The sequence below is a fragment of the Netta rufina genome (assembly GCF_964035555.1).
Source record: "Netta rufina genome assembly, chromosome: 5".
Classification (NCBI taxonomy): Eukaryota; Metazoa; Chordata; class Aves; order Anseriformes; family Anatidae; genus Netta; species Netta rufina.
In genome coordinates, this window is record NC_140128.1 from 34307562 (window position 1) to 34322978 (window position 15417).

Here is a 15417-nt window from a genome sequence, read left to right on the forward strand (position 1 = left end):
CAGAAATAAATCTTCTAAGTGTGAATGCTAGACTTTGTGAAGAAATGTGTTACTCAAACAGAACATTACAGGGGAATTAACAGCAGCTGCAGATTTCAGCACAACCTTAAATGTTGACTCACCAGGAATGCCTTCAGTATATGTTGCAGTATTTTACTACTTTCCTTATATTATGGGTTCCCATAGCAATATGTGGACTGGACTGACACACTACATTATGCACTAACAGCCATGCAGATGGGTAAGGAGGGTTGGCACTGCTCTTGTCAAAATAGGTGAATAGGAAATAGTCAACTTTATTTCACACATTTCCGGCACTAACACTGCAACAGATATGAATGTGAATGCAATATTGATTTTCTGTACAACTTCTTGGTATGCAGCTTTCAGTTAGGTTGGTTATGCTACACAGAAGCTGTATGTTCTGAGCTGCCAGACAGTGATGTGTGCACATACATGCTGTGTCAGGAAAGAGAGATAATTTTTGCCTGCATGGAGTTTCCATGAGCATATCAGCAGTCATTGTTTGACCTTTTCTGAGTTCTGAGGAGAAGCAGAAAATTTAGTTTGCTGGAGATATTTATTGTGTTGTAGACCATCAGGATAAGCAAAGAAGTTGGGTGAAGCTATGCCTTTATTTTGTCATTCAATATTAATCTTAGGAATTGCTTCATAAATACTTGGAGATTCTGTTGCACTCTAAGTCTTAGAGTTTTTTACTTTCCTTCTCATTCAAGAGATCTTGGGTCTTCTAAGGTGAAAAGCTACCTCAGAAGATGAGTTTACTGTAAACTAGCCTGCTTTGTGAGATCCTGGAGCTCTCATACATGAGAGCTTTGTGAGATACCTGGTGCTTCAGGCTAGGATACATGCAGGAACAGTGAGCTGTCAAGGGAAGAAAAGGGAAACAGGGAAAGAGCTGTGTCCCAAGGTCATTGGCTATGTACCCTTACACCCAGTACACCTGTAGTATGTCTGGGTGGGCTGCAGAAAGCTGAATGTGAAGAGCCCATAAGAGCTGTTGAACCAGGAGGGTGACCTGATGTGCATGTTGTACTGCTGTGGCTCAGTTTTGCATCTGGCATCAGTAGTCTGGTCAAGGGAATAGGAGGGAAAGGGTATTTTTAACTGGAGTTGTCATTTTCCAGGCCAGCCTTTTTTCTTTATTCCCATTGGAGTGAAGCTGCTAATACATATAAGTTTGCCAGGAAAGATAATCTCATCAGTCAAGCCTGCTTGGCCTCAAAAGTTCATCTGCTTTTAAGGATGTGAACCTAACCTACACATGTTGCCTTTACAGGAGAAACTGCATTGTCCTCACAGTGTTTTCTCACACATGTAGTTAACTATGTGAAACATAAGGCCATGTATGGACCTCTCCTTTAGAGGTCCTCTGGCTTTCTGGATGTAGAACTTGCCATCACACCTGCAAAGGTATCAAAAGAAGAAAACTGAGGGGACAATTTTTCCAATAGCTTGATGTATCTCTAGGATAGGGCTGGGATCTCATTGGACTGGGCACAAATAACTGTGACAAAGTGTTAGCAATTTAAAATTAAAATGTTCCTAGGTGCCATTTTTCATCTGGAGTGGGAAAAATAGCTATTACTTGCATGTCTACAAAAGTCATGGTTTTAAAAGTCAAAATAAAGCTTCAGCTGGGATTGAATATAGCACAGATTTGGGGATATTACCACCAGCCCTTGGAAAAAGACTGTGAAAGTCATTGCTTATGATAAATATCTCATATCAACATCTCATCTGAAAGACAATGAGCTGCATCTAGATGATTTAAAGAGCCATAGCAAAACAAAACAAAACAAAAACAAACAAACAAGAAACACGGGGAGGCACAAGCTGCACCTCTATTTTATTTAATTGTTATATGAACTGAATATAAAACTAAATGAAGTTTTTACTTGTATATTTATATGTGATTAGATATCAGTACAGTATCTGTGCGTGCTTTTACCCAATCTGTCACTATCTCAATTTTTCCTTCAGCAACAGACTTTGCATTTACCAGGGGGGTTAAAAAAAAAAAAAAAAAAAAAAGTGAAAAAATAAAATAATCTGTTGTCCCTGGTATTGAACCACTAACCAAGAGGTTTCTATAGCAATAATATTTCCAAAAATTACTAAATTTAAAGTAACAGCTACCTCAGCTTTTGTGAAACATGGTCTTTTTTATTTTTCAGATTCTCGCGCACTCCGCTGGACATCTGTATCCTCTTTCACCAAAATATACAGTCATTTAAAAAAGGGGGGGAAGAGGGGGAGATAGGAAAGGGGTTGACCTATTTGTTTTTTTTTTTTAGTGTGTGTTTCATACCACCCACCATTCTAGCATTTCCATTTTACATTAGTTTTTATGATGAGATCATTATACGTAAGTGTGCACTCTGACGTTCAGTGAGAGGTGCTACAGAGACACGTTGTAGCTCTGATGTGTACAGGCTGTAGTTCAGATGCAACACACGGTGGCTGAGCTGACCTGGCACAGGTGAGGATCTGATTATCTTGATGCAATCTGATACAGTATCTTCATTACCGTTTTCTGTTTTGTTTGTGTGTGTGTGTTTTGTTTGTTTATTTTTCTAAAAGCCTCATCTCAGAAAAAAAAAAAAGTTTGTCTTTCTAGGATATTAAAAGATGGGAAATAGCTTGGTTACTTTTAATTCACTGTTGGACAGCCAAAAACTCCCTGTGCCAGCTTAGGCTAGTTTTTTATCAGTAACACAGACATTGTGGTGCAGCAATAGAAAAGGAAGAAAGAAACCTTTAGGATACACACCAGGAGTTTCCCTGCCATGCCCCACCCTCTTTATCAATGCCAGGCCATGGCTTATCAGATGTAAGTACAGTGGAGCAGGTGGCACCAGGCAGGGGCAAAATGCTGTCTTGCAGGGCTCTGGGACCATGAGGAGCTCCCATCTCATGGAAGAAGGAAAACCCTGGCCATTAGCAGCATCCATCCCCTGGGTGCAGCAGTTGCTCCAGGGCCCTGCTGCATGCAGGGCCACACTTCTCCTCCTTGCAGCCTTGTTCTGCAGAAGTAGCTGCTCTGCCTTTGAGGTCATGCTGGTCCCAAATGCCCTAGAGCTCCCTCCCACCCGTTTACCCCCCTCTGTGCTCAGTGGAGAGAGGCAGCAAACAAGATGCAGCTTTACCATGGTAGAAAATGGAGAAGTAGACCTATGACAACACTGATGATACTGGTAAGTAATGTGAGAAATGGCATGTGGCTGAACAATGGCATTTTACTCCTTTACTGGCATAGAAGTGAGAGTCTCTGAAGCTTGTCACTGGAGTAATTAGAATAATTTTAGCAACATTGTTCTCTGTAAATGGAAACAGGAAGTGGAATATTTTAATCTCATAGCTCAAATTCACACTTCCTTCAATTTTTCCAAGTTGCTCTGAAGTTAGACATGTTAAAGATGTGAAAAAAAAAAAAAAGGAAAAAAAAAAAGACAAGAGTTTCTATTAGTCTTTGTTAGTCTACAACCATGTGAGTCAGGACTGACCCCAGTGACATTAAGAAAACAAAGCTGATGTGTAATTGCATGAGAAAAGAACAATGGTGTGCATCATGAGGCAGCTCATGGCTAATATTCCAGGAAACACAGGTCAAATGAAGTCTAAAACTCCACTGGCAAGGTCTCCACAGTTCACTGGAAACTTCCAAGCTTAAGAAGCTGAGCTATATCTTTGCTGGGAGATGGATTCTGCTTTAAGTGAATTATTGACATATAAACACACCTCTGTTGTTACTGTGCTGACAATATCATTTGGCACTGATATGTCATACCCTACAGATATTAAATAAGTTAACATCATGGCCTTTAATTAACCATATTCTTACAGTATAGATTGGGAAGTGAGATAGGAACTACAGTGTCACACTGAGGAATGCATTTCTTGCTATTAAGTAGATATTTGGATTTTTATAAACTCTCTCCTGTAACAAATGTTCTTGCTTTTTAAGTGGTTTCTGTGAATTTGCACCTGTTTTTTACCTGCAGAGCTTTTAGGAATTCTCCATGGAATATTTAGCAGTAATAATGCACAGTGCGTGCTGGAGCCTTCATGAAGACGTTTTTCACTGTGGAATTCTCTCCTATAATACTGTGTGATTCCAAAAACAATATAGATATCCATTTTCATACAGGAAATTTGGTCAAGCTGGGACAAACAAATTTGGAGAGAGAATGAAAAAGATTGCAAATTTTTAGCTATGTAAAAATAATGAGGTAAATACACCAATAACTGAAGTCCAGGACAATGCAATCTCAGTTTCCTCATTTTACCAGAGGGTTGTTATTTCAACAGATGAAGTGAGCATTTCAGAGCAGCCTAAGGGATTAGGTACTTATGTTTTATCTTTGTAAAGTAGACACCTAATTTATTAGAGTTCCTTTAAGAAGCCTAGAATATGGGCCAGCCATTGTCATTGCTTTCCTTTATCTCAAGTGGATCTTCAGTAAGGCAGGGACATACTACAAGAAATGATGCTACAAAAACCATCCACACATAAAAACAAAAGCTGACCCAAGCTAGGGGTTTCATGAGCAAAGGCAGAAAATTAAAATGTATTGAATCTCAGGGCCAAATTTTGTGGAAATAAAGCTCTTTACAGTGTCAGGGCCCTGAGTTTACCTACAGGCTTTTTAGCCTCTTCCCCTGCTGCCTTGGGTTTGGTTGCCTTTGTGGTGGCCAGTGCTTATGTTGTGCTGCCTTGCAACACAGAGCCAGGTGGGTGGGAGAGGAAGCTGGAATGATTCTTGGTGGTAATCTCTCCTCCTTGGCACAGGAGCTGCTTGTAAGCTCAGGCACTTGCCCTGTGCCCTCACTTTAGACACATCTCGGGAACATGGTGCTTTGCTGATCCTGATGATCCTGACCATGGCTTGCTGACTTGGCTTCCTGGCTCAACCTCAGACCTGCCTTGTCACTATGGCACGTCCATGCGATTTGTCTGATGATCAGACAGCTGTTGGCTGATGCTGGTTACTGTCACCAGATCTGCTCTACACACCTCACTTGGGTGCTGTGGGATTGCATGGCTTTTCAGTGAGGATACTGCCCTGCTGACCTTGCTGTCATCCTCAGCTCCCGGTTACCTTGCAGAGCAGCCAGCTCTCACGGCTTCCCGACACACAGGTTAAATTTGACTCAGTTTTGTTGTTTAGCTTTAGCGTTCATTATCACTTATAATAATAATAATAATAACACAAAAAGGAATTAACTTTCCAATCTTTCTGGCACATGAAAGGTTTAGAAATAAACCAAGTTTTTTTTTTTTTCCATTAAGTTAGTGAATCTTGGTTCTGCTTTTGTTCCAGTGCAGCAGTGAAATTTCACATTCTGTTGCAAAATACATTGTGTTCATAGGTCAGCACAGGGACACGTCTGTGGTGAAGTAGTTTGTGCTGCTGTTCACATATTTTTGCTTCATAATATATAAAATGGAATTACAGAAAAAAAAAAAAGAAGAAAAAAAAAAACACACATGAAAATAAAATCCAGTAAAAGGATTAATGAAAACAAAGAAGGGAAGGGAACCTACTTTTTTAAAGAGGAAGGTAACAGCCAGAATAGTGACATACATATTTATAAAAGTTCATAGGATCACAGGAGAATTCTGATTGGCAGGGATTTCAGGAAGTCTCTAGTTCAACCTTCTACTCTAAGTAAGGTCCGCTATGAGGCCTGACCGGGTTTTTCAAGGGCTTTGTCCAGTTGGGTCTTGAAAACCTGCAAGGATGGAGGGTACAAAACATCTTTGTGCACCTGCTCCACTGTTTGGAAGTCCTCAGAGTTCAAAAATTTTTGCATATATCGACTCTTATCCTTCTTGTTTTGAGATTGCGTTTCTTGTCCTGCTTGGCTGTCTTCTCAACACTCTCCTTGCAGGTATTATAAGACTGATATTAGGACCCCCAAAGTCTTCTCTTCTCTAGGCTGAACAACTCCAATTTCTTCAGCCTCTCAAGTTCCCTTCTCAGAATGTGAAATTAACTGAAAGTATAAATAGACACAACCAGGAACTCATGAAAACAGTGAAAGTGGCTTTTTGTAATGGAGAAATTAATAATTTCCATGCAAAAATTTCAGTGCTGATTGTGATCATTGTGTGCTGGTTCTCCAAGTATAATGTCAATCCTAGCATTGTGTGGAAAATTGCTGGTCCAAATTCTTTAAACCACAGACTTGCAGAGGGGGGTATTTTTGATGGAAAGATTTTTTTTTTTCCCTATGAAACTGGAAAACCACCAAAATCAAACATTCTTCCTGGAAACTGACCTAAAGCAAAAAGTTTATGAGGAGTCAAAGAAAAACGCACAGTCTTTTGATTGTCTTTTCACAGGGACAGGTGCACACCACTACCAGGGAATCACAGCGATTGAAGGGAGTCTGCATGTGACCAGATCCCTGTGTTAACAGCTCTGCTTTTCATTTGCGCTAATTTCAGCCCTTTTATAATTTAGGATCCTTTGCTGCCATTCTTATTAGCTATTGGTCCATTTTTGTTCATTGCTGTTTTGTTAGTATAGTTGGTTTGTTTGAATTTTTGTAAAACTGGCTGACTGAGAGCTTGGTCAGTAACTCTAGCTGAAACTCCATCTGCAGTCAAATAGGTGGATATAGACCTCCTTGCTCTGTTGACTCCATAAAAACAAACAAACACTCCAGATTACAGTCAAAATAAGCAAGACTAAAGACTAGTCTTTTGCGTTGTAGAGATGTGAAACCTCACCTTCCATTCCTTTCCTTTCCTCCTTGTACATATTAGGAAAAATTTAATCTGACTTAAACCATCAGTGGCTAGAATCTGGTTCCATATATACACTCTAAGTAATGAATCTTCAACTATCTGAAATCCAACACTCATATTGTAATGAAAAGACATGACATATAATTATACATGAGGACATTTTCCAAAGAAGATCAAAGTTAAGTCTCTGTCTACATGAGGTAAACAATTTGAAGAAGTGGCTAATCGGAGGAGTATGCTGAAGGAGAACTTGAGCCATTACTGAAAGAAAGGAATCTTCATAGCACCATCATACCAGAGAAAAGATTGAACATCCTCTCTCTGTCTGCTCTTTTGCCAATCATTGGAATGATCTGTGTTTGTGTGTGTTTTTTACTCATTTCTATCACAGATTTAAAAACAATCCTACATAAGGCTCCTTCACAGCTAAGCTTCAGGTTTTTATTAAAACTGGAAAACAAATGACTGCTTAAGAGGACCTCAGCCTTCCTCCAGCTCAGCTCAGAGTACATTAAACATGTATGCCCAGCACATGGACTTGCTAGCAATCTGAGACAGGAGGCAGTTGGGTGGGGAATCCTCAGTAATTTTTTCAGCATGTCATGTTCACCTTTCTTGACTGTATGTTTGTTTCTTGATTTATGTACAACATCTGTTTTAAAGATACATGATGATGCTCCCTCAATTTCACTGACCCTGTAATAAGTTCTCATTAGTTCCAGCTACTGGTTTCACTTAGATTAGTATACTTCTGGAGTATTTCCTAGGTATAGATGACAGAATAGTTCTCCTTTTTTTTCCCTTTATGTTACCCACTTTTTCTTTGACTATGCTCTTGCAGCCATTTTTGAGAGAGTCTCAGTTTCACAGCAAGTTCTGTAGGTGATATTGCTCTTTGTAGTAGAACTGCACAGAGTATGTGCTTCCACTTGGTTTCCCTCAGGTTTTCGTAGGTATAAGCAACTCCTAAGCAAATTCAGAATGTCTGTTTGTGCAGTTTCACTCACAAAGCAGTAAAGAATTGGATCGGCAATGCAATTCAAACTTGTTAAGGCTTGTGTGATTCTGTAGATCTTATACATCAACAGCAAAAACTGGGGGTTAGTGGAGTATGGTTCCTTGATGCTACGAATAAACAATACAACATGATAAGGCGTGAAGCAAAGAATGAAAGTAACTGTAATATTCAATATAAGTTTCCTGATTTTTTTCTTTTCTTCATCTACTGTGGCTTGATTACACCTCACTGCTTGGTAGATTTTATGATAGCAAAACACAATGATTATCAAAGGAACCAGGTACCCTGAGCATATCCGGAGTAAATTTATCTGTGCCTGCCACGGTTCCAGGGGGTATTTATCATAACATAATGTATGATTAGTGGAATTGCAAAGATCACTGAATATTTCTTTCTTCATCAGTATGACAGAATTCATGATGCCTTCCAGAAGCCAAACAATTATGCTGACAATCAGTGAAAACCTTCTTGTGCGCAAGTGCTGGAGCTTCAAGGGGTGAACTAATGCCAGGTACCTGTTGACAGAGATGCAAGCGAGGAATGCAGTGCTAGTGTAGAAATTCATATACATAAGGAAGGCAGAAATCTGACAAAGCATGGCAGGGAGCCTCCAGTTATCTCCATTCCAGGCATAATCAATCCACAGAGGCAGAATCACAGAGTACAAAAGGTCAGCCAGGGACAGACTGAAGAGGTAGACTGCTAACTCATTCTTTTTCCTCACTTGAATGCAAGACACATAGAGGGATATGCAGTTGATGGGAATACTGATGACTATCACAATGCTGTACACAACTGGAAACAAATACTTATCCAGGGTGTGATCATCGTGGCACATAGCAGTGTTGTTCATTGTCCACCCTGAGGAATTTTGTGCTAATTCCAGCCCAGAAACAATAAAAACCCCTCTGTAGTCTGATAGGTGGTCATCTGTCAGTTCTTCAGGACCTGGTTGGTAAGATTCCATCCTTCTGTTGTCAAAAAGGAAAAATATCAGCTATAATAACATTCTTGACTTATTGGTGGTATTGTTTTTTTGAAGAAATAAATTGTCTTTGTAGGAGATCAAAAGTTTTAAACACTCCTGGATGGACACATGCAGAGGAGGAACCCCAATGTCTAAGAAGGTCAAGGTCAGTCATATGCAAGCTTATACAGCAGAAGCAGTATGAGACACTTCCAGAGGGATAGGATGCTAGAATCAAAGGTCTCTCTTGTGAGAAAGTCAAAGAAGATCAGAAAGTGCACCACAAATAATAAACAGGAGTGAAATAGGGTGCTGGCCATATGGCAGATTTCTTATCCCCAGTGCTCTCCTCCTCTTTAAAACAGTGGAGAAACAAAGACAGGGATTCAGGTACTTCCACATGTTGGGATATGCTCAGAAGAGAAGAACATGGCTGATATGCATTCCTGTTACTAATCACTCTTGTGACACCTGCACATTTCCCTAGTTCCCCACCCCTCCTTTGTATGTGATCCCCCAAGAGCTTGCAATCAATATTGCTATTCCAGCAAAGGTTACAGCGTGTAACCTTCATGTGAAACGTGGCAACTACTGGATTCTTGCATGCACAGGAGAATCTGCCAGGCTTAATTCTCAAATCAGATGGAGACTCTCTGAATACAATTTTTTATTTACAATTCTTTCCTGTACAAAATTGTGGTTGCCTTGCATGAGTTTGTAAAATCATCAGCAATTAAGCTAGTCTTAAGCACTACAACAGCCATGCTGTCAACAGCTTCAACATGAAAATATCAGTAAAATGGCAGCCCTGAGTAAGAAATGGGACTGGAGGAGTTGGCTGCCTAAGTTTTAGAAGCACTTAGAAAAGCTGACCTTTCAGTAAGAAAGGGCGTACTACCATAGCTATGAGACAATTGGTACTCACTGGTTACATCACAGCTCTGACATTCAGTAATTCCCTTCTTCAGAGATCTAACCAAAAAATTCAGGAAACACAAGCATGGAGAATACTTGCTGTGGTCCAGCTCTATTGCCAAATACACTGCTTCAGAGATCACCTCTAACAATTTATCTGTGGTTTGAGTCTAGACTGCCAGCAGAGGAGGTGAAGCAGTTGTAGAATGAGTAGGTTGCAAGATAAAACTGTCTACAACTGTTCTTTTACAAAGGAAGCAGCTCAAACTGAAAACAATTTATGGTACAGGGATTTTCCTATGTGGTAGGCAAACTCATTCTGCCCTTTATGGGTCTGATGCATCTGTGTGGAGGTTTGTGGGTTTGTCAGAGAAACCCATGTAGGTTTATTTACTGTTCAGAAGCTATTACATGGATCTCTCTTTTCTATAGAAAAACTTTCACTGATATTCAGGAAATAAAAAGGAGCAATGACACAAACAGTCAGGAAGCACACACTTTTTACCAGCCACTGATTTATTTGACTGAATTGGCTCACTTTTCACAGTTAGTCCTAAATTCGTTCACGTGCTTGAAAGATAGTGAAAATTCTTGAGAAAGACTTCTCAGTTTGTTCCACTGAGAAGCTTTACTTATAATGATGACTAGTTGAAAAAAGCAGTGCCTATACCTAAGACATACATAAGAAATATGTTTTTCAGTGTGGTTTATTAAAACCGCACAGTATATAGGGCATCATAGGCTCACCAATATAGGTAAGTATCGCACATTAAACATCTAGCTCTAGAAATTGGATCCCAGGGTTTTGCTGGCCCATTTCTTACCAAAAGCAAAGCACATGTACGCAGACTGATAAATAACAGATAAAATACATACATGTTCTTTATATAATTTTTAGCATCTTTTTTCCTATAACAGGTCTAACAGGGAAATGTGCCTTTTCAGAAGCATGTATGTAATGCAGTAAGTGGATGAGGCAGTGTTTATACTAGGCGCATGACTGAGAAATTGGAATTCCTTCTCCTCCCCCACAAACTCTTTCTCCATTGTTAATTGACTTGCTATATTATAGACTCATCCTCCTTACACGCTCCCGACTTGTCTTCATGTTACACACCACAGATCCTCCCACAGCTAGCTAAATCAGCTCTTTCAAACCTAGGCATTGACCAACTAACTTACCTTTAACCTTCTCTTTTTAACCCAGTTTCTAAAAGTTTTCCTCTCTCGATCTTACTGATTATAGGTAAACCGCCTGTCTTTATATTGTAGTCATCTGAATAAACTGCATGTTCTTTAAGGCAAGACCTTGCTTTGCTCTTCTGCCACCTGCCTTAAGGAACTAACATTTTAAGCTCTAACTGGATTATGGCAGGCTGGGACACTGAAGATAGGGTTCAAAAAGAGAGCTAAGATGACGTGAAAGTTATCACCTCAGCAATTTTTTCTGTCCATGTTCACAGGTCTTTCTTTTATGACACCCCATGTCTTTCTTTTATGTTCAACTACTATCGTCAACAGTTTCTATGAACAAAGCTCAGAAGGCAGTTTGTAATTCCTCAGGTAATCCATGTCCTGGCTTTGATGACACATTGATGCTACTTATAGAAGGATATTCTTTCAGTGACAACAATAACAAAAAGTGTGTCATTCTGGCATGTATTGACCTATACTGCAGTGTGTCAAAGAGCCAGCAAATGAAGTAGATCACAATGTATGTTGTAGTTTCTTGAACAGAAATATAAAAGCACAAAGCACTATTTTGCATCTGATTATAACACATTTCACTACAGTTATTTGGGGTCTTGTCTCAGAGGAACCTGTCCATACCATTCTTCCTTACACAGCACTTTTCTGATAATTAGGACTATGTAATGCAAAATTATTTTTCTTACCTGAAAGCATGATCTGAAGCATTCCCATGTTTTTTCTCAGCTCCTGAGCATACCTGATAGTTTTGTTCAGGAAGACGGTATTGGCTTACAGGCACCCTGAAACACAGTGGTTGGTAATTTTTCTCATTTACTGTTAGAATTTTTCTAAAAATCTATCAAGGAATTTCTGTTTAAAGATACTGTTTAATGGTTTGTCTTTTGTGATTCAAACTGTCTGTGACTCAAAATGTCTCACCTTATTTAGTAGACTTGTTTTAGTATCAGATGTGTACCAATGGAAAAAAAAAAAAATCTATGTATATAATTCTCAACACCAATTCTCTCTTTTAGACAGATTATTCAATGATTATCATTTTCCCAATCTCTTTATCATTTTGCTATAGAAAACGTGCTGTTAAGAGAACTCTGAGAAAATAAAATAACTAGACATAAAATTTAAGAAGTGGACTAGCAAATGTTTTACTTCAAGTAATATATGCAAACAAACCCGTAAATGAACCCTGTGAGTGTTACATATTGTATTTGTATTGATGCATTTCCACAGTATCTAATTTGGATTCAAAGAGAACTTTACACGGTCTCTGCATTTATGACATTTTGTAAGTAACAAAGTGAGCAAGCAACTATCCTTTCATAAGCACAAATACACAATGCATATTCCGTGCTCTTTTCTGTAAACAACTTTCTAAGGGGAGAACGGGGGAGGCTTTTTTATTTTTAGAATACAAAATTCCTACTACTGTTTGGGAAATTAGGAAATACGGAGAAGACTGTAAAGATTTTGTGTTACTAACAGATTTCAGTCACTAATTAGAAATATATAGAGATTAGCTAGAATCACCAGCTTAATCTTGGAAACATCCACAACCAATACATTTCCATTATATGTCCTCTATTTAAAATTCAAGTTCATAAAGGAGAAGTTGCTGTAAGCAATACTCATTACAATATAGTGTATTTTTTCATGTACTTTGCCTAATAGGTAAGATTCAGGGGAAGAAAACGTCTGCTAGATCTGCAGAGTAGCTGCTGTACCAGTGCTATTGTGTATGGAAGGACAGATGTGTTTTTGATTTTTTTGATTTTTTTTTCTCTAAACAATTTCAACAACAGATTGGTTTGTGTTCTTAAAATAAATTATACAGCCAAGTTGATTTCCTCAAGTAGAGGGACCACCCATAGCTGGATGTTTTCTATAATGAGAAGATATTAAAACTTAATTCTGAAAACCTTTACAGTTTAGGAGAGTTGAAATATGTCCTTCAGTAACGTGGTCTTTTTTGCTTAAAATGAACAGCACTTTTTCATATAATACACTAAATTTTGCTTACAGCTCTCAAAGATTCTGTAAAAAACTCAAGCAGGTCTAAAAGAGTTCAGCCTTTGAGATACACATTATGGATATTTTAAAGAGCATAAACAAATTCATTGACATGAGCAAATAGAATTCTTCTTCTTATTATTTTTTTAAGGATGTAGACCACACAGGTGAATGTTATTTTGCTATATCTTTCTGTGCCTCATGTTTTCCTCTAGGCATACAGAAAGATGCTTTACAAAGTATTTTCATATACGTGACACTTGGTATTCTAAGAATCTACTTTTAGAACAGCTTATTTTTCTGCTAAGTTTTAAGGATTGTGTATATACACACAAATAACGCTGAGTACCTTATTAATGCAATAAGTTATTAAAAAAACAATACTAGAAGAGCTAGAAGAAGAATGCTCTGTGAGGTCTGAGGCAATTTTACAATGAGGACAGGACAGCTCAGAATCCTGAAAACTCATACTCAAATACTTTTCTTCTCCATCCTTCCTCCCCTCTCCTAAGCAATAGGTATTATGATCAAGGCAATACCATTAAAACAATAAAACAAGCTGGCGTGTCTTTTCTAATTAATCCTTTCAATGTTGTTCGCCCTCTTGCCTCATGTTTCGCATATTCTGGGGGTGAAATACTTGTCCCAGAGCAGTCTTTTCCAGCCTGTTTTGTGTCCCTTCTCCTTGTTGCATGATGTTAGCATCACACTAATGGAGAGATAGGATAAACCTGTAGCACAACATTAGTAGTCTATCTGCTAACTTACTGTATTTTATACTCTTACCTAGACAGCCATGTGCTCCAGCGTAGCAGTTTTGCAACCAGACTCTGGTTCTGAGAAGAGAAACCACTTCATCAGATAAAGGAAAAGGAAGCTGCTCTTAGAGACACAAATGAAGCAACTGCTTACAAGCTTCTTATTTTTTTTTCACTTTCCTCCTTTTTTTAAAAAAAAAAAACAACAAAACAAAACAAAACAAAAAAAAACACCTGCTAATTTAACCTTAGCCCTGGGAAAAAGACAACTCACTTATTAGGAAGTATAAAAATATAAAACAATATAAAAATAATATGAATATAAATATAAATCATAAAACAATATAAAAAAATGATCAGGTAATCTATCTATATTTTTTAAATTTACATAAGTTTTACTGAAAATATTGTCAAATTACAAAATTAAATGAGTGGAGTATATTACAAACCTCTTATTTAGGATACAATGCATCCTGAAGAGAAACCATTCCACAGAAATGGAACAGCTTTATTTGTATGTGTTTAAAACATAGAAGCTTTTTTTGACCAGAAGACTTGGCACTTTCCCTTTCCAACAAATCTATCACAGAATCAAAGAAAAAACGACTAGAGAAAAACCCATAAAAATACATCATAAGGATTTTAGGAGTTTGTTCCAAAGAGTTTAATTATTTTCAGGATCTCTGTTACTGTTTTTTTCTGTTTGCCTACTGATGGGAGCAAGTTTGTGCACAGTGTTAGTTAACAGGGGATAACATAATTTCATGCACTTCAACAGTTTGCACATTTGTATATTTTAATATAAACTGAATGTGAGATTGTATGCTGCTTTCATGGGGGTGTTTCTTTTAACAGATAATTCCATTAGGGGAAAAAAAGTTACATAGGCCCAGTTTCTTCTTTACCTCTGTGATCAGAATAATTTATTGTGTGCTCTGATTTGTCCATAAATATTGTTTAGAATGATTGATGTCTGCTTCTAAGAAACTGGGTACAATTTCACTTTAAATATACATCTATTGTGTAATACAAAAACTGGACTATTTGATGATTCAGATGCTAAGGAGAAATGAAACAGATGGGCAAATTTAAAACCTCTCAAATCCTGACTTCTCTGAGAACAGTACTAAACAGCTCTATAATATTTAACTACTGGATGCAGAGATCTGGTTCCTTTTTTTTTTTTTTTTTTTTTTTCCCCAAACAGAGCATGACTTTTTTATCCACATTTTTTTTCTACTGATTATCAAGTCATACTATACTTGCAGTCATTCCTTAACTGGTAACATAGCGCCCTCCAGCTTGGTGAAAATTAGGCTTTTCAGCACATAAGGCTGATGATATGTTAGGTTAATTTCTAAAATAAATGTCAGTCAAGCCTTTATTTTCACTGAAAGAAAAGTCATCAGAAAAAGACCTGTTCCCTCACTTTTCACCTGTCTTTCCCTAACATGGCATCTACTAAGAACAATGTCTGGTGGCCAGGCTCTGCTCCTCTGTTGAGGGTTCCTGTACTTCACTGAAGAAAAAGCAACTTTTATCATTATTAGAAATTGAGAAATCTAGGTGAATTATTTCTAAATGCCTTTACTGAACAGTCAATAGTGGGAATGAGGAATCAAATGAAACAAGAATGGAGACAATGTATTTTATACATTTCTGGAAGTAAAGATATATGCAAAAAAGCAACTCTTGGCAATCCAATTTTTGATACAAACAGCACATTTTTTTATTTTTTTTTTTTCTTTTGAGATCTGCATATACA

The 15417-nt window shown here is 37.9% G+C and overlaps 1 protein-coding gene across 1 annotated transcript; it reads right to left on the reverse strand.

The window, feature by feature from the left end:
* Window positions 1-7605: 7605 nt before the first annotated feature.
* GPR65 (G protein-coupled receptor 65) lies at window positions 7606-8726 on the reverse strand (the record flags this gene model as incomplete). The annotated part of the gene is given in 2 exon segments (XM_084287916.1): window positions 7606-8675; window positions 8678-8726. Coding segments are annotated over 2 exon segments (1119 nt in total).
* Between the last annotated feature and the right edge of the window lie 6691 nt (window positions 8727-15417).